The sequence below is a fragment of the Bactrocera neohumeralis genome, chromosome 5 (genome assembly GCF_024586455.1).
Source record: "Bactrocera neohumeralis isolate Rockhampton chromosome 5, APGP_CSIRO_Bneo_wtdbg2-racon-allhic-juicebox.fasta_v2, whole genome shotgun sequence".
In the NCBI taxonomy this organism is placed as follows: domain Eukaryota; kingdom Metazoa; phylum Arthropoda; class Insecta; order Diptera; family Tephritidae; genus Bactrocera; species Bactrocera neohumeralis.
Window position 1 is genome coordinate 28,013,823 of NC_065922.1, and position 25,852 is coordinate 28,039,674.

General features: G+C 35.8%; 2 protein-coding genes across 2 annotated transcripts in view; one reads left to right on the forward strand and one right to left on the reverse strand.

The window, feature by feature from the left end:
• Positions 1–25,852, forward strand: part of LOC126759737 (trithorax group protein osa) — a 125,119-nt gene that overhangs the window by 66,793 nt on the left and 32,474 nt on the right. The window lies entirely within an intron of this gene.
• Positions 5,823–25,299, reverse strand: LOC126759791 (T-box transcription factor TBX1). Its single transcript, XM_050474903.1, has 8 exons — positions 24,641–25,299; positions 17,333–17,622; positions 17,034–17,263; positions 16,793–16,949; positions 13,570–13,731; positions 10,727–10,794; positions 9,315–9,469; positions 5,823–6,685 (listed from the first exon to the last, which is right to left on the reverse strand). The coding sequence occupies exons 1-8, from the start codon at positions 24,834–24,836 to the stop codon at positions 5,880–5,882; spliced, it is 2,064 nt and encodes a 687-aa protein (XP_050330860.1). The 5' UTR covers positions 24,837–25,299; the 3' UTR covers positions 5,823–5,879.

Sequence of the window (25,852 nt, forward strand, 5' to 3'; positions counted from 1 at the left end):
CCACCTTTGCAGTCTAGAAAACTATTCTTCTTCTGCTTTAGACGTCCTTCCTTTCCTCTGTTTGGCCACTTGGAGATTCCAAGTGTAGCCAGGTCTTTTTGTACCTGGCCTTTCCAACGGAGTGGAAGTCTTCCTCTTGCTCTGCTTCCACCTGCGGGTACTGTGTCGGCCAGCGCAGCCGCTGTCTCTTAATTCGCTGAACTATGTCAATGTTGTCGTATGACTCGTACAGCTTATCGCTCCATCGACTGTGGTTTCCGCAGAGAGCTGGGCTATAAAGCAGACTTGCAATATGAGGTAGAGCATTGCCATGAAGAAAAATTATTGTGTCTAGTCGTGTTCATCATTAGTGGTTTTACCTGATTTTAGAAGCTCACAATACAGCATGCGCTTTTGATCTGACCAAATACTTTGGCGATATAGATAGTCGGCTGGTATCCAGGTTTCACTTATGAATTTTTCTGTTTAGGGTTGTCGTACTGGACCTAATTTTCATCAGCAGTCACATCCCGATGCAAAAATTATTTTTTGTAGGGTCGAAACCACATTTTTGACATGCAAAATCGTCTTTCAACGACTCTTGGCTTCAATTCATATGACACCTAATTTTCGTGCTCAGGAATGTATCCGGTTGCTTTTAAGCGTTTTCAAATGGCTGCTTGAGTAACTCCCAAAGATTTTGCGATCTGTTTTTGTGTTTGGCAAAAATCTTCATGGAGGAATCCTTCCAGTTCTTCATCTACAAACTTTTTTTTTTGGCAGCTCAAGGCGTTTATGATTTTCAAAGCCAAAAACACCACTTTTAAATCGTGTAAACCACTTTTGGCATATTCGTTTAGCTAAAGCCAACTTTCTTCTGTACCTTTTCATTCTAACAAACTAGTTTACAATATATTTTCAAAATCTTCTAGTATATTTTTTTTAGACTAATGTCTATCAGGATCAGGTTTTGCAGAGAAAGAGTTCTCTGTAATTTTACTGTCTTATATTATCTATAGAATTCTTCAATTTAATTATTTAAATTATTCTTATTTGTATCGTGTGACCTACGAATGTAGAAAATCATATGAAGTAAATCTTATATCTAAAAATGTAAGCCTTTTTTGTATGTCCGTGCATTACGCTCGAACCACAGCACGGAAAGACGTGAAAATTTGCACGGATATTCCCTTAGTTCTGGATAAGCTCCCAACGGCGGCCTTTTTGGCCAAATCGCCCGCGATTTTGCAATTTATGTCTATATTTATAACTCAAGAACGGCTGAACCGATTTGGCTGAAAATTGGTAATGTGGTTGCTTGCTACCTCGGGACGAGCATAGGCTACTTTCTATCGTTTTATGTTAAAAGTCACAACAATTCATAAATAAAAAAATATATATTTCAAAACATAAGCATATGTTCAATATTCATGTAAGAATCATTAGAACATTTTTTCTTCAAAAATACAAAATAAAATCACACAGCTACTGGCAGGGTACAGTGGTTTTTGTTAGCATACACATATGTACATACTCGTGTATATGATTCAACGTGATAGTTGTAGCTGAATAAGAAAAATTTTAGTCATAATTTGAATTGAGTGCATAATAACTGTCAAATATTCGTGAAGCATTGCACAGAACAATGCAATATTTAAAAGGAACGATCACGTCTGTGTTTTCTTACGTGTAGTATCTGTGTTTTAGCCGTGGATTTTGCAATTACATTCGATGAATGTTGAACAAAAGATTACCATATTATCAGATATAGAGCGTGAGACGCGCCCTATTCTGCTCTACTTCTGCACTGTTATTCACTATAACAAGAAGCATATACATACATATTTATGTATATGTGTAACGATATACGATGCAGATGCAGAGACTGAAAATGTTGTTATATCATACATATTTATGCATGTACTATTCCTTAAGTTATTTACGAAGTCAATAAAAAACGTAAATTGCCAATTTAACTATTCCATTGTATGTATTGTTGTCACGATATTTGATATTCTTGACAACAAAGAGCGAGCGGAGCCGCGAGTTTAGACTAGTTTATAATAAATTTCTTATAATTTCAATTATTAAGATGGGATTATTAGAGAGCATCACACAGAAATTAATATTCGTCCCTGACTTATTCAATCACATTTTACCATACATTTTTCTTACGCCAAGTTACGATTGCGAGCTACAAGCTAACAAACACAAACTCTAGTGTGAACAGAAAAATACACATACTACCATTTAACTTGGAGGAACATACATATGTACATTTGTATCTGTATAAACAACCTTCTTTTTTCCCTTTCCATAAGAAACCATTTAATTATTCCACTTCCTACATACTGTGAGTAAATATTTGTTTATCTTCCGCGTTTTCCGTCTGCCTAATACAACTCGCTTCTTTTTTTCTGGAAAACAATTCCTAGGTACTTTTTGGTCTCTAGCATTATTCACTACAATCCAATATGAATACCTTCGATCGTATGTAATTGTTGCACATGGCGCACCTGCAGCCCAGCCAATGCGGATTTTATGTCTGTGTTTCTTTCATTATAATTATAAACAATGGGGAAAAGGTAAACTTTGTAATGAAAATAGCCATAAATTTGGTTGCGTTAAAGAATTTTTCGTTCGTTTCAAGTGCAAAGCACCAATAGTGATTGCTTATGCAGCCATTTTTGGTAATACGCATAGTATGAAGGCCTGTCTATATTTCTTTTGAAACAAGATGGTGGACTCAAGAATTAGAAATTATTTAGTAATTTAAAGATTTCAAAAAAAATATTTTTTAATCAAAACATTTAAGTATTATGTTTTAACAAATGCAGTATGGATGCTGCTGTGACTTTTTCACAAAAATATTTTTTTTAAGATGAATTATTTTTTTGCACGATTCTTTCCAAGACAAACTTAACCCATTTTTTTAAAATGAACGAGATATGTCGTGAAATCAATATTTGTATGCGATTTTGCATCTTTCTGAATCCGTGGTTAAACGGCTCAATGTAACAATCTCTAAAAATTTTAAGCATCGATTTTTTTTTTATTATAAGCAAAATAAAAAGTTGAAATGAAATCAATTCAGTGGATCTAGGTGCGGTTGGAAATGGGGTAAGAATACCTCAACTTTTGTGTGGATCTTCTACCTCCATTTCATTATAATATTTTCGATAGTCGACTGGCGCAGCATAGTTCAAAAAGTTCTTGATGATCATTCAGAGAATCATGAGTCGAATCCCCATCGGTTGAAACCTCAAATTATACAAAAACCTACAGCATCAAGCTTTTTCGCCTAAAATCAGTTAATTGTTTTCACACGGCTTAAACCCGTGTTCAGGTTTGATGGATAGGATAAACAGCAAGGAGTGAAAAACAGGTCTTGCTTGACCTGAATAATTTGAAACAATTCGAACATTTCCTCTCAGTAAGCTTGTGAGAAAGACTTTTCCATCCATTCGTCATTTAGCAATATCCTATGTATGTTGTCCTCTTGTAATGTTGTAATTGTTCGCATATTTCAATATTAATTACATTTTTTCCCATTCTTATTTCGGCAATTTAAGATCACCTTTCATCTTCGGCTTGCTTTCGGAATTGTTTAAATACCTCAGTATTTTGAAGCATTTTCTACATTATCGCGTCAAAGGAAGATTGAAATGATAAGAATAGAAAGTTTTGAAGTTAACGATATGAAAAGAATATATCACTAGTGTTTTTTTATACCCTGGACAGGGTATATTAGTATCACTAGCCCATCAGGTTTTGTGCTTTTTCGCCTCAAGAAGTTGCTCATTTGTCGGAACCGCCAATATAGCTGTCATACAATTGGAACTATTGGAATCACGTGCTTGTATGGAAATCTTTTTCATATTGCGCGAGGTCTTCACAAAATTTGACATGGGTTATTGTCTAAGGTAATAATGCAATCTCCGAAGAAATTGTAGAGATCGGATAACTAAAGCATATAGCTGACATACAAACTTCTTCTTTACTGGCGTAGACACTGCTTATGCGGTTATAGCCGAGTTAACAACAGCGCGCCAGTCGTTCTTCCTTTCGCAGTTTGGCGCCAGTTCCAGATACCAAGTGTTGCCAGGTCCTTCTCTACTTGGTCTTTCGAACTAAGTGGAGGTCTTCCTCTTCTTCTGCTTCCCCCGGCGGGTGCTGCGTCGAATACTTTCAGAGCTGGGGTTTTTTCGTCCATTCGGACGATATGATCTAGCCAGCGTAGCCGCTGTCTTTTGATTCGCTGAATTATGTCAATGTCGTCGTATAACTCGTACAGCTCGTTGTTCCATCGAATACGATATTCGCCGTTGCCAATGCGACCATAAATCTTCTACAGAATCTTTCTCTCAAAAACTCGTAACGTCGACTCATCATTGTCCTTCCTCTGCACCATATAGAAGGACGGGAATAATGAGTGACTTGTAGAATTTGGTCTATGTTCGTCGAGAGAGGACTTTACTTCTCAATTGACTACTCAGTCAGAAGTAGTACCTGTTGACGAGACTTATTCTGCATAGGATTTCGAGTTTGACATTGTTGTTGGTCTTAAAACTGGTTCCAAGATAGATGAAATCATCTACGACTTCGATGTTATGACTGTCAACAGTGACGTGGTCATATTTCGTCTTGCCCTCGTTCACTACCAGACCCATTTGCATCGTTTCCAAATGGCGCGAATGTTGGGGTCAATGATATCAATATCATCGACGTACGGCAGCAGATGTACAATATTTTAAAAGATTGTGCCTTCTCTATTCAGCTCTACAGCTCGAATTATTCTTTCCACCAATAGATTGAAAATGTCCCATGATATGAAGTCGCACAATACGCTCGATAGAACTTTATATGCGATGTTGAGGAGGCTTATCCCACGGTAGTTGGCGCAGATTGTGGGGTCTCCTTTTTTGTGGATTGGGCATAGCACACTTAAATTCCAATCGTCAGGCATGCTTTCGTCCGACCATATTCTACAAAGAAGTTGATGCAAGCTCCTTATCAGTTCTTCGCCGCCGTGTTTTGAATAATTCGACCGGCAATCCATCGGCCCCGCCGTTTTGTTGTTCTTCAGACGAATAATTGCTATTCACACTTCATTTGGAAAACATAACATTGACAATATATTTTCACGAAATTTGGCATGCATTTTTATCCAAGACAATGCTATAACCTCCGAAATGCATTGCTCAGGTCGTAACACTATAGCAAACTGAGCGATCAAAATCCAGATAAAGATCGTTTTTTCCCTTATTAATCTTAATTCGACTTGAAGCCAATGGCTCTCACAGTGTCAAAAGTGAAAAAGAATTTTTGCAAAATGCCGTCGCAGCAGCTTTTCAAAAGTAGTCTCTCCTTGCCTCGTCTTACGTCACCTTAACCTCTCATTACTCACATGTGCAAAAACGAACCATCAATTAATTCATGAATTTAAGTAGTATATAGTAAAGTATTTATTTAATTTTACACTTTCATAATTTATTTAAATATGATATTTACAATTAAAGTGTTGATTGCTTAAAACACTACGTTATTATACAGCATATGGCAAAAATTTAATACCTCGGTAATTTAACTAAAAATAAATTATAAATTTGATAAACACATAATTGAAATAAATTAACTAATTTCACAAACAAATATTGCTTAAGTTGCACGATTTTAAGTGGATTAACTACTTACGATACTGTGGGAAAAATATGCAAAATGCAATGCATAAATTCAACAAAGTAATACTTTCATTTGCGTGTAAGCAAAACTTATTACATATTATTAATTAATCTCATTTAATTGCACTTAGTATAAAAATAACATATAGTATTTGACTTTTCAATTATTGCAACATTTCACTGGTTCGAAAATGCCGTGTAGGACGCACAACAAAATATTTATCTCGGCACCAAGTCAATATAGCCGTTGGGACGCATCATTTGATGCGGCGAACCATAGAACGACTGATAGCTACTAATGCCGTAAGCATTTGCCGCCGCCGTGGCCATCGCTGTTGGGCTGCCAGCCGTTGTGGCAGGCGACTGACGCATGTGGCCCGACACCTTCAGCTTATCGTAGGGATTCCCATAGCCGCTATGGTAGTGCTGATGATGATAGATCGCACCGAAATTGCTGTTCTCACTTGCATATGGCTGTGCAATCGAAGAATAAATATTCGCGGCCATCACCTGGGAGTGTGGCACATGCGACTGCGTCACCGCCGTCGACATCATCTGGCTCTGAGCGGCGGCAGCGGCGCTGAGATTCATATTTAAGTGTGTGTGATGTGTGTGGGCGGCATGTGTATGTGCTGTGGGCATAAGACCGCCAGCATTGGACGCACTGCCTGCGCCATTGTGAGCGGCCACTGTGGCATGTGTATAAGGACTCACTCCGGCGGGGGTGGTAGTATTGGTGCCTGCGCCAGCATGATCCAGCTTCGGTGAGATGCTGTGTTGGCCGTGATTATGATGGTGATGATGATTGTGAAGAAGATGACCACCTCCATTGGTGGATGGCATTAAACCATTGCTTATATGGTCGTTTGCGCTGCCGCTGCTGCCGCCACTGGACAGACATTGTTGGTAGCTCAGCAATTCGGGTGATGTATTGGCAGCGATTGGGGCGCTGGGCGAATCGGTTACTGGTTGAATCACATGTGCGGAGATCAATGCGTTCTGTTGGTTTTCCAATTCAGCCACTGCTGCAAGAAGAAGAGTGTGAGAAGTGAAGCAACATGTGGAGGGAAAAATTAATTATGAATTGTGTTAAATGCAAGTGTTGATAGATTTACGGAGAGTCGCTGAAAGTGCTTTACTGTCAGGGGGAATATACTCATTTAGTACTTGTATATGGGCAGAAATATTTTACGAAAATGTGCGCATATGAAATGTACATTCAGTTATTTTATTTTTACATTAGGGTGGAGCAGTTTTAGTATTAATGACATTGGAAATATTTTGTACCATTCATATTTTTTTTAATTGCGAAACCATAAATAATTATGTTTGAGAACGTCATAAATATAACATTGTATACGCAGTACGTATGTACTTAACATCAACCTTATACTTAATTTCATCGTTTTTATTTATGGTAAACAAGAAAATACGATAACGTTGGAAGATATCTCGTTAAATGAAAAAGTTTTCCGTACAAGAACTTGATTCAGATTGTTCAGTTTTTATGACAGCTATTTCTTTGGTGATTACCCCATGCCAAATTTTTTGAAAATATCTATTAAAATAAAAGAATTTTCCATACAAGCACTTCATTCCGATCGTTCTATTCGAATGGCAGCTATATTCCATAGTGGTGTAATGTCGACAGTTCCAACAAAGGATTAGCTTCTTGGGGAGAAAAGGGCGTGGACCGAATTTCAGATCGATATCTGAAAAACTGAGGGACTTGTTTACATATTTACAAACGGAAAGACAGACGAACATGCCGAAATACACTCAGCTCCTTATGCTTATCATTTATACATATATGCCTATATAATTTATAGGGTCTCCGACGTTTTCTTCTGGGTGTTACAAACTTCGTGACTGACAATCTTAATATTGGGTAATCGAAAAAGTCTTTTCGTATTTTGCGAATAGAATAGTCGTACTCCAGTGCTTCCAATCACATTGTGTCGTACCATAAAGTTTTGAAAAGGTGAGATTTTAAGCTTCATTTAACAAAAAATTAAATTCGAGGAAGTTGAAAAAAATTGCAGCTGTTCAAAAATGAGTGAAAACAATGAAGAAATTCGCAATATTTTGAATTTTTTTTATATAAAAAGGAGAAGATTGTCACGCAAGCCACCAACGAAATTTGTGAAGTTTACGGACACGATGCTGGACCAGTTCGTGTAGCACCACAATGGTTCGCTCGCTTCCGTTCTAGAAATTTCGAAATTTCGATTTACACTGATGGAATAAAGTCTCTAGCGGTATATATGTATATATAGTATAAATATAAAAAAATATGTTAAAGTTTGATTAGAAATACGAAAGGCCTTTTCCGACTACCAAATATAACCTATTCAGGTTATAAAAATATTACGTAAATGGTTCAATACCCCTTATTACGCAATATTTTGAATGATATCTTCAAAATCACAGAAATATGGAATTTATGTAATTTAAAATCATTGAAAAATTGATTAATTTTTAAGATATCATCTTGAAGACTGCGTTACAGTAATCAATAAAGATACTTAGGTCTGTAAAAAATACCTAAAATCATATTTTTCAGCATTTCTATTATTAAAATAGATCACACTACAGCGAACATCGAGAAAAGTAGGCTACTAACGAAAAATTATGGTGTAAAAAGTATTACGTCATATTTATGTTTTTCAGTTTTTCGAAAACAGAAATTCGAAGTAACATTTCACCACTCTTATAGCTGAAGAAACTGAAAAAATAGAGTTCATTGATTCAGCGTGTTAAAAATTAAGACATTTTTGATACATTTTTACTTGACTATGGACCTATTAATAATACTAACCGAGAATAAAAATTTGACGTACTCAAAAATTAGTAATATATCAATAGTTCTAAAATTTTAATTCGAAGTTATTCAAAGTTACTCACGAATCTGATGAACCCGGACTGGCATTTAAATGAGCCATAAAGTAAGCCAAGCCTTTTATTTAAAAAAAAGTGCTTGAAAATCATCGTGTTGGCATCAGAAGATAGTTTAGATATACATATATAACATATAGACATATAGATTTTGGTTAAGGTTTTGGGTATGAAGCTTAACAATGAATGTGTGACTTGAATCTTTCGCACAAACCACTTGGAGTAGAGGTCGCAAAAGAGATTCTTGATAATGGATAATGTAGATGAGAATCCCATATTGATGTGGGAAATGGGTTAAAAAATATGACATCGAGACTAATCAACAATCTATCGAATGATGAAAAATGAGACGACACCGAAAAAACCAAAGTTCAGTGAGTACACTGACGGCTATCTCAAACGAGGCTTATAACCAGCGCCTGGAAAAGAGGAGTAAACGTTGGCATGCTTGTATTGTCTTAGAAGCCTATTTTAAAGGCGATAATAAGTATTAATTATTAAGGAACGAGAAAATGTTATTTTTTTTGACAGTCCGGTTCAAATTTGATCAGATGGTACTCAGCTAAATTTATGCTGTACAGTTTACAACCCATTTAAGTCATTCTAGAACAAGATATTGCAGTAGAATTTGTTTTTACTGTCAGCGGTGGCTTAATTTCTTACATATGAAAAAAACAAAAAAAAAACGAAAGTCTATCTCACCCTAATGTAAGCACATTCTTAAATTGTGATTATAAGAGTATTATGTTATTGCATTACCTAAATTTACATCCTTACTGTTGGCCTTCAATTGCTGTTGCTGAATGTGCTGCTGTTGCTGCTGCTGGTGGTGGTGATGATGCTGGGCATTGTGATGCTTCATTCTAGCCTGACTTTCTTGGCTCATCTGAGACATGCCCATAGGGCCAGCAGTGCTGCAAAACAAAAGTAAAAAAATATGAATTGAGGTAAATAATTGCAAAGACATTGAAAATTTTACTCGAGTAAATTTATATTTATATAAATAATTTTTTTGCCATAAATATTAATCATACATACATACATAGAATGCTTTTAACAAATATTTATTTGCGTTATACTACTTGTATGTACGTTCCTATGGTAAAAAAATATTTATATTCGATTTTGCGCGTTTTCTCCATTTTAAATACTTTTGGATTTCTATTTTTTCGGTCAAACGTTTTGTTTTGTATACAAATTGCTATTTTTTATCGAATAAATATTCAAGTCAAATAATTTTTTTCAAGAAATTTAAATAAAATACATAAAAGAATAGCATATTTTTGTCTTTTTGTTTACTTCCCAGCCAAGTACCCTAATTTCAACCTCTATCAATCAACTTCTTTCTCTGCCGCTATTTCATCTCACACACACACACCCCGTCTCCGTCAATTGAAATTTGAAATTTTGTTTATATTTGTCCTCAAAAAATGCTACATTCCTTGCGCTTCTCATTCATACATACCACAAATACACCAAACTCTGCTTCTAATCAGAGCAAAAGCATATTTTTTGGGAGTTTTCTATAAGTGTTTTGATGTACGATTTTTTGACTACAAAAAACAAAAATTGTTCTGCATTTCTTAGAATTACTTAAGGCTTGTTTACACACATACATAGATATATATGTATAAAAAGGCAACATTTAAAATATGATGAGTCTGATTTTGAAAATGATTTGTTTGATTTAGATCTCAGTGTTTTATTTATATTGCCGCACACGCCCTTCTCACCCACATATCTTATATGTATGTTTGTATAGCTGTATGCTGGCGCACAGTGTCAAAGAACATGTTGCATGATGCCCTTTTCGACGTTGTACTAATCCACTTGCTCGGCGTCGTCATTGTGTCTGATGTTTCCTCCTGTCTTTTTCTCGTATTTAATGTGTAATTAGGTCAAGTTATCAACACAAAACAAAAATCATATCATAAACAATGTTTTATTGCAAGAAAATTATGTGCTTAAACGATATAAATGTTCCCGATTATATATCTACACACATATAGCAAGATCAGTCTCATAATTTCTGCGTTTTATGCATGCAAGATTACAAGTATTTCATTCCACATCTCTTGTATTCATACATACTATATATAAGTATATATCTTTAACTGCCTGTTGTCACTTCGTTTTAACATATTTTATGTTTAAATAAATCAAGTACTTACACATCATTAGTTCCATCATCTCGGAAACCTTTGGCGAAGGGATTACTGACAATTTTCAATTGAGTAACCTGAAATATATTAAACAAAATACAGTGTGTTGACTATTGCTGATGCATATGATACTTATATACATATGTACATACATATGTATGTATATGTATGATATTATTAATTATATAAAACGTAGTAGGTGTAACAACTTCTTTTGCATAACATAACATAACAGATTACTGACCGAAATTCAAATGTTTAAACAGCCACTTGTTCATTTGTTTTTCTAAATAATTTGTTTTCCTTCAAATGAGCATCTTTCTATGCTAAAATTTCGAATTTTTCAATGGTTGAAATAATCAAATAAGGGTTTAATCTGCAAGTACAGTACTTAAACCATAATTAGTGGAGCTATGGGTCACAGAATCCGGAAGTATTGGGTAATTATGGCTTCCTTACAACGGCCTAAATGTCAAAAATTTTTAAACCCATTTCCCACAACAATTTTTATGAAACATAAAAAAAAACGATCTTGCAGAGCAACATTTTTTAACTATAAGTTTGTCTTACATATATCTAGAAATGAATGGGAATGGGTTTCACCTTCCCTTTGTCGTGTTTATCCTGCTGCTATCCGTATAAAAATAACTAATCGGCTAGAGAACGATGTCAAAAGTGCATTTGCAAAGACGTTTACACATGTACATTGAAATTTTTCGATGAAAGTTTAAAAGTTGGTAAAAATTGAAATATGTATATACTGTAGCTTCACAGATGTCTTTGTTATATTCAGTATATTCATTCCTACTGCTGAAAGCGTTTAAACGGGGTTTTCAGTAAGAGCGCTACAATACTTTGTTTTTTGTAAAACAAAAACGATTTGGTATATCAATGAAATTCTTTATTCTTGCAAAAGTACATTCGACGCCATTATGTATGGACCTCGATTTCTTTTTCATGCTCACAACGTGCACGCGTGCAGAAGTCCAGACGCTGAACCCAATTTTCGACGGTTTTCAAGCATAAATCGGGCGGTACTGCTGCAATTTCACGTTCGATTTCGTACGAAGTTCATGATAGTCGTTGGCTTGTTGGCATAGACCATAGACTTGACGCAGTCTCACAGGAAATAGTCTAACGGCGTTGACTGCTACATATTGTCCAAGTCCAAATCATCCAATTCGAGCCAAAAATATACGGTTATCATTGAGCGGTAGCGATTCCCATTCACAGTAATGTGCCGGTCTTGATCATCACGGTACGGCCCAATTACGCCGCCGATCCATAAACCGCATTTCGATTAAAATTCGGATCATTTTCAAGTTGTTAGTCAGCCAAATTCACGAACAAACGACGATTCTGGTGGTCAAGCGCCTTCAGTTCTTGCGTCAATTTGATCTTGTCAGGATGTAGGCCAAGATCTTTTCGCAAAATTCGCCAACATCACAGAGATGCCCAACGTTTGAGAACGACGTGTGAGAGACTGATTTTGGTCTTCCTCAATTGATGCGCTAGCGACAGCAATATTCTCGACACTACGGGTACTTCTTTGTCTCACTGGCGCGGGAACATTTTGTATTGTGCCTGTGGATTCAAATTTTTCCACAAGACGCTGAATTGTTGATCTGACAAGACGATTATGACGACCATAAACTGGACGTAGCGCTCTGAAAGTTGAGGCCACTGACTCAAAATTTCGGTAATAGATTTTTATAATTTCGGCTCGTTGTTGGATTGTGTATTGATGAAATAGCAAACCTTACTGAAGAGAAATGTCAAAACAGCGGGAAAGATATGGCGTCGATTGCTGTCCCTATCAGTCTACTTTTGTAGCGTCCCCATTGAAAAATCCATTATATTATATAAAGAATCAGCGTGATGAGCTGAATCGGATTAGCCATGTTTGCCCGTCCGTGCGTCTGTCTGTATATACGCGAGCTAGTCTCTCATTTTTTGCGATATTAATCTCAAACTTCGCCACGTCTTTTTCTCGTTAAGAAGTTGTTCATTTGTCGAAACCGCCGAGATCGGACGACTATAGCATATACTTAGTTGCTATTAAAACTGACCGATCAAAATAAAGTTCTTGTATGAAAACTGTTTCATTCGTGGTAGGTATTATAAGTTCGAGTCAACCAAGCGTAACGTATTTTCTTGTTTTTTTTTTCAAAATTCATATACATATGTATACGCATACCAAAGTGAGAACGAGTGATTGGTTGTCCTAAAAATTCCTAGTCGTTTATAAAAACATACAATAAACTTGAGTGGTGTATACAAAAATGTATAAATGTTGCTCAAGCTAGACAAATGTGTGTATTTCAAATTATCGAAATAATGATTGCAATAAATTATTCCGTGCAATTAGTAAGCCAAATAGCAAAAAAAAAATTAGCAACAGCCAACAACATATGTAGAAATAGGAATAATTATTGTACAAATGGCTAAAACATATGTTGCCAATGGTTTCCGATTGTGCCTCGCAGCGCGTAAAAGTATGCAGACATACGAATATAACTTTTAGTACTTGAAGGAATTCAAATATCTTGGAATAAATAGGCAGAAAATTTTATGAAAATATTTCTGCGTATTCCACATACAAACACATAAAAGCGCTATAGAATCACTCAAAACTACTTTGCTTCAGAATCTGCTCTAACTTTGAGGCATTTATTAAATTTATTCCGACGATGAACTGAAATTGGAGGATCATTGCAATACCAGCTATCAACATTCCTTTAGACGTTTTTGGTCATACTTTTAAAAGATTTTCTCCAGGAATATGAGATTTCGGTACTTTTTAATGAGATTGTTACTTAAATTTCATACACAAACAATAATTTTGGACTTACACGTTGATTTTGATAGGCAGTGACGGCAGTAAATGATGTCTCCGGGAAGATGAATGTGCGGAAGTGACTCGAATGCTCATTCTCGTCCAATGAATTATTTTTCGGTGGCAGGTAAACGATGTGAAAACGTGGCTGATATCTGTGCATGGAATTTAATATTATCTGAAATTAAAAAAAAAAAGATTTTTTAAAAATTTCTTTGTGAGAAGTATTAAATTTAAACTCTTGAAATTTGTATTAATTTTTATGAAAATGTATTTGTAGTAGTATTAGGAAAATTTATAGATCAGTTATCGGGAATAGTGGTAATTTAGTTTCATTTATTTGTCTAACTCATTGTTGAGAGATCCATCTCTAAGCTAATCGGATAGAGTGATTAAATCATCCAATTAGTTAGAACTTTGAACTAGGGGAAGATAGGAAGCGTTTATAATTATTTGGTCCAAGGTCACACTATGCTCTTTTAATTTTATTACATATGGAATTTGACGGTTTCAAAGTCAAACCAGATTGACGAGCCTCATATTCGGTGTATGGGTCTAATGAATTGTGTGCTTTGTTTCGCGATATCTTTACAAACATAGTTTTCTATGGGAAGTAGATGAGGCGGTAATGTGCGAAGATGTTAAATCAATATTTAGCCTTACTGCCGGATGACAACACTATCGCAAGCTAATTTTACTATAGTGTAGCACATTCTCGCGGGTTGCTCGAGATGTTGACCGAGTGTGCTTACCAGTGGTTTTTTGAAAACTAAAAAAAAAAATCGTCGAATCATCTTTTATATTGGAAAGAAAATCTGAGAGCAAACAAATTACAGTGACTTTTCTCCTTTAATGGCGACCGTCAAATATAGGTTTAACGACCTTCAACGTGTTCGTTTGTCAGTTTTTAATGATCAGCACCTAAGCAGGTGCCCTGATATCTATCATTCGGGATAACGGGATCAGACCGTCGAAAGAATATAGACGAGATAACTGGCGGTAGACATCTATAAACACAACCGAGTGGTACCGAGAGTAGTGCTTCATAGCAGTTATTTTCCGCAATCCGAAGCGATTTCGGTATTATTTCTGGGATTCACAAAATGTTAACTACATCATTTATAGGCAAAACGGCCTCAGGGATCTAATGTTATATTATTGGGCCGATTAGAAATCAATTTACGGAAAAAAGTGGCCCGATTTGTATGCGTACGACTTCTTTTAGTTTCAAAACTTGAAAAAGTCACTCCTTCAAGCGGTTATGGCCGTTACGGAGGCCTACTTTCCATACATCCACAAAACGTATTTATTTAGACGGGTTAAAGAAGTTGAAGCATCACTGCATCAATTATAAAACTAAAAGGATAGAAAGGAGGATTGCTGACAAATAAATAACAATAATTCCAGAATATGAGCTTTACTTTTGAGAGTCAAATATTTATCCGACCGCTCACTATTTTTTGAAAATAACGGGTTTTTTAAAAGGTACGCTATAAAAGTAGATCGATAGGGGCAGCAATCGACGAAATATATTTCCCGCTTTTTTCACATTTCTCTTCAGTAAGGTTTGCTATTTCATCACGGAAAGATATACGATCCAAAAACGAGTCGAAATTATTCAAATTTACTACCGAAATTCGGAGGCAGTTGCCACAACTTTACGAGCGCTACAGGCACAGTAAGAAATGTTCCCGTGCCAGTGAGACAAAGAAGTACCCATAGGTCGAGGATTTTGCTGCCGCTAGCGCATCAATTGAGGAAGACCCAAATCAGTCTCTCACACATCGTTTACAAGCGAAAGCGAAAAGATCTTGGCCTACATCCTTATAAGATCAAATTGAAAAATTCTGAACAAATTACGGTTTTGTGCGGTTTATGGGCTGGCGGTGATTGGGCCGAACTTCTTCCGTGATGATCAAGACCGGCACGTTACTGTGAATGGGAATCGCTACCGCTCAAGGATAACCCAATATTTTTGGCCCGAAATGGATGCTATGGACTTGGACAATATGTGGTTCCAACAGGAACGGCACCACAAGCCACACAGCGAATGTCACAATCGATTTATTGAAAACCAAGTTTGGTAAACGTGTTAACTTACGAAATGGCCCAATTGGCGGCCGCGGTCGTGCGATTTAACGCCGATAGACTATTTCCTGTGGGACTACGGCAGGTCTATGGTCTATGCCAACAACCCAGCGTAAATTGATGTACTTCGTACGAATGTCGAACGTGAAATTTCAGCATTCGGCCGATTTATGCTTGAAAACCGTTGAAAATTGGTGCCCACCCAAAAGAAATTGAATTTCATACATAATGGGATCGAATGTACTTTCACTGGAATAAATAATCATTCATTGATATCCCAAACCGTTTTGGTTTTATTAAAAAAAAAAAAAAAATTGTTGGACTCTTATTGAAAACCTGTTATTATCAAATTTAATTGAATGGATTGTCAAATTTAGTTTAAATCGGCACAAGAACATTGTTAGATAATTTAACGGTAAAATGTTTCGGCTGAGTTTGACAGAGTGATTTGTTTAATTGTGCATACCACCGATTTGTGGGCGTGGCATTTGGACCGATCTAATTTATCTCTTATACCGACTTTCTATCAAAGCATATGACTAATCTGTCTGCTATTTTAATTAATTAATATGCAATCTCTTTACAATCCTCCTTTATTTTGAGGATTTACAAACCACTGAAAAATGTAGTGAGTCATACACTGATTGGCACATTCCGGTATAATAATACTGTAATAAATAATTTATCAAAAATTTTCGCAATTTACAATTAAAAGCGAATAGGGAAAATTCAGACCAAATAAATACAAATTGAGAGTGTTAAAAATAAATCAATAAACTATTTAGCTTTCAGCACCCAAGGCGCACTTGAGCGCAAAACAATCAAACAACTGCTATCGACTTCACTAATTTTCCTAAACGATTTTTATTTCCATTACAAACAAAATTATTTTCGTATTCTCTCCGCACATTTTTAGCGTGTTTATTTGTTTTCGCGGAATTGTGTGCAAAATTTGTGTGTGTGAATGTGATGGAAATTCCAGTTCACCAAGCGGCAACTATGCGGAAAACAAATGGCTGTCAGCCATTAAATCGTGGCGGCCGAATGTGTACGACTCATGCAACAGCAGGCGTATAAATCTTTCAAGCTTACTCAAGAAATATTTACAAATTTACATGCGTGTGTATGTTTGTATGTAGTTTGGCACTTACATGTCCATTTTCGTCCAGTTGATTATTGGTCAATTTGAGTTTGTCAAATAAAATGATTTGCTTCATCCAATTAGCACCAGGCGCTGGCGAATCGGGGTGCACGTGTATGCGTGGCGGGGAGATGGGGTCCGCTTTGCCAGCGACTACCCAACTTGAACTGTAATTAAATGAAACAAATATTTATTATTAGCATTTATGCCACATAACTCATCTTCTTCAGATCTTTCAAGGCTATACTCACTTGTGGAATGCATAGCGATAGCGTTTGTCGTCGACTGGCACAAAGTCCATCATCATTATATAGGTCGCTTGCGGATCTAGCCCACCGATGCGCACCTGAAATGTTGGAAACATTCGTCGGCCTGTCTTTGTGACAATCATCTCAGTGCCTTGCTCATGGAATTTATCCCACAAAGCCTTCGTCTCCAGTACCACCACGGCCTGTGCTAACGTAGGATGCATTGGTTCTTCCTGTTTGGGATTGAAATTGAAAACTTACTTGATTGTTTCACACATTGTTGTAGCTTAGTCGGCACTTACACTTTTGCTATTATTATTGTTGTTATTTGTTGTCGCTTCCTTTTTGTTGCTTTTATATTTTTTGCCTTGTGTTGTAATACTGCTGTTGCCATTGTCGTTGCTATTGCTATAACTGGTGTTGTTATTATTGTTGTTGCTGCTGCTGTCTGAACAACTGCTGCCCGTGTTGCTGCTAATACTATTGCCACCACTACTATTATTGCTCTGCGTCTCTAAATCTGTCATTTTGGCATCGATGTGCTCCAGCGGTTTATATGAACTGCGATCTTTGCCAGCGGTTTGTATGCAGGCTGGTTTCGAATAGAAAATATTTTTATATGTCATAATTATTTTACTAAATTTTTAGTGTGAATTTAATTTACTTTTCTACTTAAATTAAAATTGTTTTTTTTTTTTAACATTGTAAACAATATTTAAAATGATTATGTAAACGTTTTGTTTCTATACTGTCTATAAATCTGTGCTAAGATATTAGATTAGTGCAAGTTCTCTTATTCCAACGTAAAGTCTTTAATCTCATCAAGAGTATCACTACCTTTACATCCCATTATCCAGTAATAAATTAAAGAAATCAAACTTTTTTCGAGGAAGTTTTCTACGATTACACATAATATACTGGTCATTTCATCCAAAATTTACTTTAAAATTTTATTTCGTTAGAAACAGTTTTTTTATGTTATTTAATGCAAAATATTGGGCACGTATTTTTTTATATCGGCTCAATATGAAGATTATCTTTTATATTTCACTCAGAATTTAATGTTCTACAATGCTCTAATAGTATGGTTGCCGAATGGCCAGTTTTCCCAAAAAAAGGCTTGGGAGTGTTTCGTGCGCGAACATCTTTTATTGGATATGGCTCATCTGGACAATCGACTACTGTTTAATCCAAGATTCGTCAATTGTCACGATGTCATAGATTTTTTTTAATTTTCTCGACCAATCGACACGATCTTTTTTTGAGCAATTGGTAAATTATGTGGGATCCAATATGGACATTGAGAGTGTGCTGCCTCCACTAATAGTTGTCTCATTCTCATGATTGATCACATGACGTTCTTGCAATATCAGTTTGCGCACAGAATCAATAGTTCCCGTGGTGATTTGCGACCTCGATTAAATTCGCCATATTATCGATAAACTCTGATCCTTGATGGAGCTTCATCATCAAAAATTTCATTAAGTTCATCTATGCTCATCTATCATCAAAATTATTTTGACCGATACGAATATTTTAAGTTACTGTAAACAACAAAAATAGCGCTCGTTTTGAGTATGTACTATAGCATCAAAAATGCCAACTGTACGATAAAGTTGTAAGTCGTCAGATTGCAACACCAGGAAAAAATACTAAATAACCTAAATATAAAAACAACCTTCGTACGAGAATATAACTGATAATATAGATGTTATGGAAATTTTTAGCATTGGAGAGATCTCAAGTCGGTACATCTCAGTAGTACGTTACGATGTTTTAAATGGATAAAATATCGAACGAAACATTTGTCTAAAATTTTGTATTTCTAAATAAATTTCGTGTGCGGAATTGTTGCGAATGTTGGGAAAGGCTTACGGTGATTCAGTTTTATCAAAAACACAAGCTTACGAGTGGTATAAAGCCTTGAAAGACGGGCGAGAGAGCGTTGAAGACATGTCTCGTTCTGGACGACCTTCAACCTCTTCAAGTGATGAAAATATTAAAAAGTGAAAGATATTGTGCTCAAAAATCGTCAAGCAAGTGTTAGAGAGATGGCAAGAGAGCTCGACATCTTTCGCGGAAAAATCGTGGGCATAAGTGTATTATATCTGGGGGGATTGCTTTGAAGGTGACAAAATATTGATATTTTATTTACAATTACCGGGTACTTTTTGTCACGATGTATAGTCTCTGATATTTTTCTTATTATATTTTTGGGAACCAGGATAAGAATAGTTTGAAAACACATGGAAAAGTAGATTATTTTTTGCTCTGCATAGATGTCGATATATTTTTTAGGATCCTAAGATTTCTTGTACTAAGTGCTTTCAAGGTTCTTAAAAAATAAATACGTATGTATGTATGTATGTACATATATATACATATAGGTATCTGCCCTTTTTTACTCTAAGACAATGATTTCTTTTTTATGTTTGACAGAAAAACAATTAGCTGTGCCAAGTGCTAATTGATTTTCGAATTCATTAATCTCGATTTAAAAATAAAAGTATCGGAAAAACGACGCCAAGTAAATGCGACAAAATGACACCAACATTGGCGCAAACACAACCAACTGTTATAACGGCGATGTAAATATTTATGTATACATTGGTCGTGCACGAGCAACAATTTAAAATAAGGACAATCGGGGAATACATTCCTATGCCGTGTGCGAGACAATTAATGGTTTGGCGACCTGTTACGGTACAGAGGTCAGCGTGTGGGGCTTTCCCACTTTAGACTTACACAGATTTGTTTAGTGAAGATCGAAGCGCTTGTAAGCAAGTCAACTGTGTGTAGAGGAAAAATTCATACATAGATTTATACAAATTTATATGTATGTATGCAGTATATGTATATTTCCTAGAAAACTTTCCGTTGATTATTATTTTTTAACTGAAAAGTGTATCGTATTTTTTCAAATATTTTAGTTGCATTTTGATTGATATCTGAAAAATATGTAGCGTCATATTTTTTTACTATATCTTCAAATAATGGGGCAAACCAACCCACATGTAGAAATAAAGCCACTTCAAATACATAAAACTTTGGCACAAGTGTGTCAATCGTCGCCTTTCACATCTTGACTCTGCGCGACGGCATCGCTCACTGGCTACAAACGTATGCACATACTATGTATATATAGAGTTATGGTTGTTCACAAAACAAACGAGTGCCCCATACGATAATTAGATTTGCGAAAATCACTCCAATTCATCATATGCCACCTTCATTCGTCTGCATTCCCCTTCTCGGTTCCGATGCAACACTTTCTCGTGTATCACCGCTGCGAGCTATGAAAAACCTACGAACGACTATAGCACAACTTGTGAGTGTACCACCTTCGCGTCACTTGTTTTCTGCCTCTAATTTGTCGTATTTATGGGCGACAAATCAGACATTCAACATGTTGATGTCTTCTTTAACAATCGAGATCACACATGCCAAATTATACTTTTATAGTTCGACTCTACACAAAGTTGTGCGTGTGTGTGTGCTTGATCGTCCTCCTTTAAATTTTATACGTTCGTACCGCTTAAAGTGATATAAATCAGGGAAATATATTACAAACGTAAACATAAACATTCGCTCTGATGCTGGCAATTTATGTTGAACATTGCAAAACATTTTTAAAAAATGATTTATGTATTTAATTGTAGCGCAGCAGAAAGTGAAATTCCAACAACAAAAAGGGCTGGTAGAGTCGGCACCATAGCCACCATTGGTGTAAAATTTTTGTTTGATTGTCTATCGGTAGTAGCATATTTTTGCATCTGGTGAGTGAGTAAATATGTACAGATTCATCAACAGAAGCTTCAAAAGATCGCAAATTCCTTTCGCTTATCTTTATAAATATGAAAAATGTTTAATAATGAAATATGAAATAGCGTATTTACCTGTGGGCAGAAAATAGTAAGACTTTCTAATTTAAATTTCTTACGAAAACCAATTTGTCGAATTATTATTTTTTCTATGTTGGTATGACTGTCAGTGACGTATGTGCCAAATGTCACATCAAAATAATCATTGGTGTTTAGTATACGCTTGTTTTTCTGAAGTACATAAAGTGCATTCGGCGATTTTTACGATGAGTAAAATTATTCAACAAAGAAGTTCCATTAAATTTTGTGTGCGGAATTAAATTTCTAGTGCCGAAATGTTCAAAATGTTGGAAAAGGGCTCGAAAACGCGTTGATGACGAACCACGTTCAGGACGACCATCAACTGATGATCAACGCATCAATAAAATAAACGGATTGGTGCTTGAGAATCGACGACTAACAGTCAGAGATTTTACTGACATCTTTGGAATATCGGAAGGATTAGTGAAAACCATTTTGAAAGATCATTTGAGTCTAAAAAAAGTGAAAGTACGATTGGTTCCAAAATAACTTTGTTTTTTTTTTCGAAGAAGCGCGCCGCGTTAACGTCTGTGAAACAATGCTTTCCCACTACCAGGATGTCAAGAAACGTATTAGAATTGGCGATGGGTCTTGGACCTACGCTTGCGACCCGGAAACAGACGAACAATCGGCCGAATAACGTGGCAAAAGTTATGTTGACAGTTTTCTTCGAGTATCGAGTTGTGGTGCACCCCGAATTTCTTCTGACCGACCAACTGTTTGAGTGTTATGCGTCGTTTGCGCAAAGCTATTCGTAAAAAGAGCACGAAAATGCATCGTCGCATACTGCATTGATTCTTCGTGAGTTTTTCGACAAATTTTCATCCAATATCGTGCTGACTTCTGGCTATTCAGCAAACTCAAACGATCGCTCCGGGGAAACTTTGGGAGAGACGACATAGATTTTGAAGAATAAATTAAGAATTTAAAAGTTATGAACAAAGTCTTACTATTTTCTCTACTGAACTGAAATCGCTCCATATGCGGATTTGTACAACCCTCTTAACTCAATACTACTACAGCAAGGGTCTAATAAAATAGCAACACATCATTAAAGTTGATGCAGCAAATTTGATCCGTATTAGCCCCTTTAAACTGTCCCCAAAAGAGAGAAAATAATAGCAAGAAAAATAAAGAAATACTGATTTTATAATGGAATGTGTTTCAGTGATCTACTCCATAGATAATACAAATTTAAGTAGCATAACCTCGACTTCTGATCATATTATCTTCAAATATGCGCTCTAAGAATAATTATGCTAAACTAATGTATTTCCGGTCGAGGAGTATTATTTCTATAAAAAAGATGGGTTAGCCATAATCTTAGTGGGAAAGAAATAAAAGGATTTTTAAAAATTTACGCGCACAAAAATTGGCAAATATTTCTAGCTTTTGAGTCGCATTAAGATTACTTAATAATGCAAAAAGGTATTTCATGAACATTTTATTTGAATTTTAATCGGACGCTTCGATTGGCAATTAAAATTCATAGTGGTCCCTTCTAAACAATTTGTTTGGTGAATGCGGTGTTGCTATATCTGCCAAGTTTCGTGAATATATCTTGTCAATTGGCTCTGTTGTATGGAACCCTAGTTACCAACTCAATTCTGACAAGTTCAAAAACAATCTTTACCTTTCGTCTTATGGCATTTCCGATGGCATTCTAGGTTAAGTCTTCCTCCATACACTAGTCGTTTAAAACTTATGAATCACTTACGAGTCTTACAGAAATGCTTGGTGTTATATTCTTAGTACAAATCCTGAATGGAACAGTTAGTAGTTCATTTCTCTTGTCCGAAGTCGCTTTTCGAAGCAGTTTAAACACTTACTGTTAATTAAATTTTGAACTTTACGAACTATTCCGTCGAATATGTCATGATATGAATTTTCATTCCTGCAGATTTGATTTATCTGTTTTTCTTTTTGAAATTAAAGTAGTAAGAATTGTTTATAACGTATTTTAAAACTTAGCTGTTGAAATTTTTGTAGCTGTAGCTGAGCATTTTTAGATCTCGACGCTTGAAAACTCTCTTGCCTCTCATGATTCTGTTGATTCCGCACGTATCTGGATGCGCCCCTCGAGTGGGTTGGGTGGGAGGACGTAATCGTTGGGTTACACTAATCAATAGAAATTTATTCCATACAAGAACTTGGTTTTAATGGGGATCGATCGACATCTAAAAACTGGGTGACTAGTTTGTGTATACACCGACGGACATGGCTACCATAAATCAACAAACTTGTCACGCTAATCATATACCTATATTTGTATATATTTATTATAAGGTCTGATCTTACTTCGTGGGTAATGTCGGAAGTTCTCTTAGAAGTAGTTACAAAACCAATTTTATGATCTTTTGAAAGAACTGCAAAGTCGTATCCATCAGATTATTATTACGAAATCGGATGTGGACTTTAGATACCGTGTCCGCTTTTGGTTTTATTTTAATCTTCAATTACCATTTATGATTGTCCCAAAACCATGAAAGCCTTGGTATACCATAATGTCAACACTTGACACTTCTTACAAATTTTCGTGATAAATATTGTACCAAGGACTCAGGAATTTCGAGTATACATTGGAACAGAAAAGCATCCGGAAATCGTCATTAAATTCCCCGGGTAAATGATAATTCAAAAAATAATTTTTCTAAGTTAGGACACCTTAATTACTACGCCAAATATGAGCGCGATCTGTCAACCAGTTTGTTTAGAGCAGCTGCTTAAGTCGGTACACCTCAGTAGTGCGTTGCCATTTTTACAATGGATAAAAATATCGAACAAAGAATATGTCTCAAATTTTGTATTTCTAACCAAATTTCCTGTGCGGAATTGTTGCGTATGTTGGAAAAGGCTACTTATTCCTACGTGTGGTATAAAGTCTTCAAAGACGATAGAGAGGTCGTTGAAGATATGCCTCGTTCTGGACGACCTTCGCTCTCTTCAATTGATGAAAATATTAAGAAAGTGAAGAATATCGTGCTTAAAAATCGTCAGGCAACTGTTAGAGAGATGCCAAGAGAGCTTGACATCTCCCGCGAGTCCGTTCGAATTTTGGTGGATATTTTTGGTATGAAACGCATTCTTGCTCGACTTCCCCGATCGATAAAGCTGAATTTTTTTCAAAAAAAAGTACGATTGTAACCGAATTTAAAGCCAAAAACGCAATGAATACCATCAATCAACCACCGCATTCACCAGATTTGGCTACGTGTGATTTCCTTTCGTTCCTTAAACTGAAATTGCTGCTCCGTGGAATTTTTCAGTTGTTCGAAGAGATAAAATAAAATTCACTGAAGGAGATGAAGGTCATTCCAAAAAGTTCTTAAGAAAAGTGTTTCGAGGACTGGAAAAATCGTAGGCTTAAATGTGTATTACATCTGGTGGGGGTTACTTTGAAAGCGACAAAATAAATATTGATGAATAACTAAATATTTTGTTCACAATTTCCGGGACCTTTTTTGTCACAATGTAAATTTTGTATCATGAACTGAGGAATTTGGAGTATATGTGAATATAAGTATATGTAAAACACCCTTCCATTTAATATGGAATCGACCTGTATGTCGATAAAACTTGCATAATTTATTTTGTTGCGCTAAATATTCTGTTTACTACTTTACTATTTATATCTAAAGTATTCAATATTAGCTTAATAATAAAATATGTACATATATATATGTATATTTCTTGTTATCCATCTACTACCTTCGATCTGTTTCATCGGGCTCAGCCCTCCGGTGTATGGGGTTGCCCAATAATCGGTTGTATAGCAACCATAATCTGCAATGTTGGTGCTCAAGCCACCGTTATCCATAAACGACATTGTGGAAACCATTGCGCTGGCACATTCGTTGGGTCCCATGAAATTCGTAACGGGCCGTCGATAAATAGCCTGATGCATAACAAAGCTAAGGATTTCCAATGTAAAACACGAAAAAATTTGGTTTACGCCAATAGCAGGTCGCACTTGTCAGCTTACACTTTCTAACAATCAATTGCAATTCAATTGTTTTGAACAGAATTTGATAAATCTAATTTGATTTCATTTCAATTGATTTCTTTGAATAATTTTCACACTTGGTTTTTCGCGCACTTGTCAAATTATAACTAAATTTCGATTACTCTACGCCAGTCTGTGGTGCGAATGAAGGTGTATAAAGAACGAAATTGAGAGTACATCATTTCACACAGAAAACACAATAAAAATGTCGAAAACGAAATTTGCCAATTACACTTTGCGTATCATTTTTTTTTTAATTTTTTTATATTCCTTTTTTTCTTTTTTAATTAAGTTGGTGTACTTTGTTGCACGCGAAATGTCTAAAGGTGTTGAAAAGTTTCGTGATCCCAAAATATCTCGACTATTTATACGGGACGGCAAAATTGATTCAGCGTTTGGTGAACTTGCGGCAATTTATTATTATTTTTATTTTTTTGATGTTAGAAATTCTTCGCACAATTTGTTTGAAATTTGTATGTTAGGTTTCTCTCTGCGCACTGCTATAGAACTCAACAGTCGCAATTAATCTTTATAGAAAATCGAATGCGATCAATCAAATAACACCTCTTACAAACACAAGTTTTGAAGAAATCGCTACAAAGCTAACATATCCATCACACCCGTTTCACACGACCACCGTTGAAGTGTCGATGATTGTTGTGGCGCTACCGAGTTGCGAATTGTATCTTGACACTCTTGTTTTCAGCGCGTTCACCTCTTTAGCGCCGCAATTAAACTTTCAACTAGTCACACCACGTTAAGCGCGAAATGATGGAATCGCTTCGATGGCGCTTCAACAATGTTGAGCCATTCGCTTGACACCTTGTCGACGATATGAATTCAAAAGATGCAAGAAAAACATATATACGCGAAACACTAGAAAAAACATTCGAAAGACCTGCGATTAGTTTGCGGCG